Consider the following 3,362-nt stretch of genomic DNA (forward strand, 5'->3'; position numbering starts at 1 on the left):
CAAAAAGAAATATGGATTCGTGGATGGATCCATCAAACAACCAGACAATGATTCACTAGAACTTGAAGATTGGTGGACCATCAATTCAATGCTTGTCTCATGGGTGTTTAACACCATTATCTTATATGGAAAACATAAAGGAACTTTGGGAAGAAATCAAGCAACGATTTTCTATTGGGAATGGTCCACGTGTACAACAATTGAAATCAGATCTTGTGAATTTCAAGTAGGAAGGGCAAGGCATAGTTGTCTATTATGGTCGACTCAAGTCTCTTTGGGACGAACTGAACAATTATGACTCAATTACAGTATGTACTTGTATTGGGTGTAAATCTAACATTACCACTCAGTTGGAGAAGAAGCGGGAAGAAGAAAGAGTTCATCAATTCTTGATGGGATTAGATGAAGATGGATATGGGATAGTACGTTCCAATATCCTGAGCACCGAACCTTTGCCGAATCTAAATTGAGTTTATGATATGATCGTACAACAAGAACGAGTACGGACCATGACTCGGACAAAGGAAGAAAGAGGTAGTCCCATGAGTTTTGTTGTGCAGGCTAGTGGTCGAAACCCAGAGAGAGGTGGAAAAGACAAGACCGTGATTTACTCAAATTGCAAGCGAAAAGGACATGAAGCTGTTAGTTGCTTTCAACGGATTGGTTATCCAGAATGGTAGGGTGACAGGCCACGCACAACCATAAGTGGGCGTAATGGTGGGCGTAGACGTGGCGTTCAGTAGGATACAGGTGGAGGACGAGGACGTGGAGGGACTGCTAGAGCCAATGCATTTCAAACGTCAGGAACTTATGGTGGGAGAAGTGTTGTGACTGATTCTGATAGAACATGAATTAGTGGGTTGAGTGATGAACAATGGGCCACACTTCTTACCATGTTGAACTCACACAAATGTGGTGCCAATGAGAGGTTGATAGGTAAGCAAAATATTTTGCCTTGGATTATTGACACAGGGGCTTTGCATCACATGACCGGCACATATGAATGTCTGAATGACTTGCGTGATATCATGCCTTTGCAAATAAGGCATATCTTGTCTAGGCAAAATTTTGGAAATGATACCCTTATTTCCATGTCTTCCAGCTACTTTATCACCTACTTTGATTTCACGTTTCTGTGAAATATATACACGAATCGTTTCTGGATTATAACTAGAACCACCCTTTTTCTGGATCCATCGCACATCAATAACTCGACCTCGACCACCTATAGGTAGTTTTAGGCAAGTTTCCTTTGAAGTGGATACCTGAATGCCAAGTATGGCTCGTAATAATCTATCTTCCGGGGCATACGATGATTCTTTCGCCATCTGAGGCGTTAATTTACCTACTAAAATATCGCCCGTCTCTACCCAAGATCCCAGTATCACAATTCCATTTTTGTCTAAATTGCGGAGTAAATGTGCTTCTAAATGCGGTATTTTGTTAGTGATCCTTTCGGGGCCTTGGCTTGTCACATGGGTCTGAATTTCATATTTCCGTATGTGAAAAGAAGTATAAATATCTCCATATACCAGACGCTCGCTAATGAGTACCGCATCTTCAGAATTGTAACCTTCCCATGGCATATAAGCCACTAATACGTTTTTCCCCAAAGCTAGTTCTCCTCACCGCGTAATAGCGCACCTACCCGTCTTCATCGACGTTGTTTTTTGACCGGAAGACCGGGAGCTAACTATCGATACTTTGGGTTATCTGGACACATACTTCGTGAAATGGTTCATGCATGTTTGTTGACTGTGACTCTTGGAGAAAAATTGAAACTACGACATGTTTTGTTTGTACCTAAATTGAAATGCAATTTGATTTCTGTGTCACAGCTTCTTGATGATTCCAATCTTGTTGTTCAATTCTAGGGGTCTCCAACGGGCGGGCCGGGCCGGGCCAGGCCATGCAAGAATGGTAGGCCTGCGGCCCGGCCTATGAGCCCGCGGGTTGGCGGGCTGGGCCGGGCCAACGAGCTTTTTTATTAAAGCCAAAATGAAACCAAGGGAAGGGAGATGGGGGGATTCGAACCCCTCCCCTTATGCTTAAATCTTGAGGCTTTAACCAACTAAGCTACATTCTTTTTATGTTTATTAGTTGAGTTAGTTATATGTATATAAAAATAAAGTATATTATTTTTTAAAAAAAAATTAAAGGCTCCAACGGTCACATGACCATTGGAGCCTTAGCTCCATCCCATTATTCCCATATGACCGTTGGAGCTAAGCCTCCAACGGTCACATGGTCAATTTTTTTTTTTTTTTTTTAACCTTCCTATAAATACATCTTCTTCCTTTTCATTTTTTCATCAAATTCTCTCTATTTCTCTCTTTATTTCTCTCACATTCTACAATATTTCAAATTCTTTTATTTTTCCATCAAATTATACAATATTGTTGGTGGTGCAAAACAAGCATTGGTGGCTCCAAGAGTTCAAATTTGCTAGGAATTTCTGCATCGGTTCTCTAATTGAGTAACATACTTCACCCCTACTACTTTATTTTTTTGTTACATTTTTTTTTATATTTATTACTTTATTATTTTTGGCATAATATTTTATCAATAATTATAATATGACAAGTGATTCTTCATCTAGTCCATGTGATGAAATATCATCAAACAAAAAATTTACTTCAAATATATGGAATTTTTTTGATAGAATAGAAATAATTTTAGAAAATAATAAAAAAGAAATAAAAGCAAAATGTAAAATTTGTAATAAATTTCTTACTGGTGGCTCAAATGCAGACACAAGTCATTTAAAAAGACATCATGAAAATTGTAAAACTAAAAATAATGTAGATATTATAAATTATATGCAATTAGGTAAAAATGAAAGTAGAAATTTAAAAACATTTTCTTATGATGAATCTAACTGTCGTGAAGAAATGATTGATTATATAATAAGAGCAGAACAACCTTTCAACATGATGGAAACTCGTGATTTTGTAGGAACAATTCAACGAGGTATTAATCCTCAATTTAAAGGTTGGTCTGGAAATACAGTTAAAAGAGATATTATGAAAAAAAATTTATACACAAAAAGAAATTTTAAAAAAAAATTTTGCAAATTTTGAAGGAAATATTTGTTTAACATCTGATATTTGGACATCTTTAACTCACACTGGTTTTTTATGTATAACTGCTCACTACATTGATAATGAATGGAAATTAAATAAAAGAATAATTTCATTTAAATTAATAAATCCTCCACATAGTGGTAAAAATATAGCATCTTTAATAAATGATGAAATTATAGATTTAGGCATTCGTGATAAAATATTGACAATAACATCAGATAATGCTGCTAATAATGATGCAGCAATACATAGACTAAAACTATATTGGCAAGTAAAAGA

General features: G+C 36.4%; 1 protein-coding gene across 1 annotated transcript; it reads right to left on the minus strand.

Moving 5' to 3' along the window:
• Positions 1 to 902: 902 nt before the first annotated feature.
• On the minus strand, positions 903 to 1,586 carry LOC117908089 (DNA-directed RNA polymerase subunit beta-like). Its single transcript, XM_034821766.1, has one exon. It carries the CDS (start codon positions 1,584 to 1,586, stop codon positions 903 to 905), a length of 684 nt encoding a protein of 227 aa, XP_034677657.1.
• Positions 1,587 to 3,362: the final 1,776 nt, after the last annotated feature.

This window comes from Vitis riparia, chromosome 19, assembly GCF_004353265.1.
Source record: "Vitis riparia cultivar Riparia Gloire de Montpellier isolate 1030 chromosome 19, EGFV_Vit.rip_1.0, whole genome shotgun sequence".
NCBI lineage: Eukaryota > Viridiplantae > Streptophyta > Magnoliopsida > Vitales > Vitaceae > Vitis > Vitis riparia.

Bases quoted from the DNA above. Each gene is read 5' to 3' on its own strand.
- LOC117908089 (XM_034821766.1), bottom strand. From the start codon at position 1,586: ATGCCATGGGAAGGTTACAATTCTGAAGATGCGGTACTCATTAGCGAG.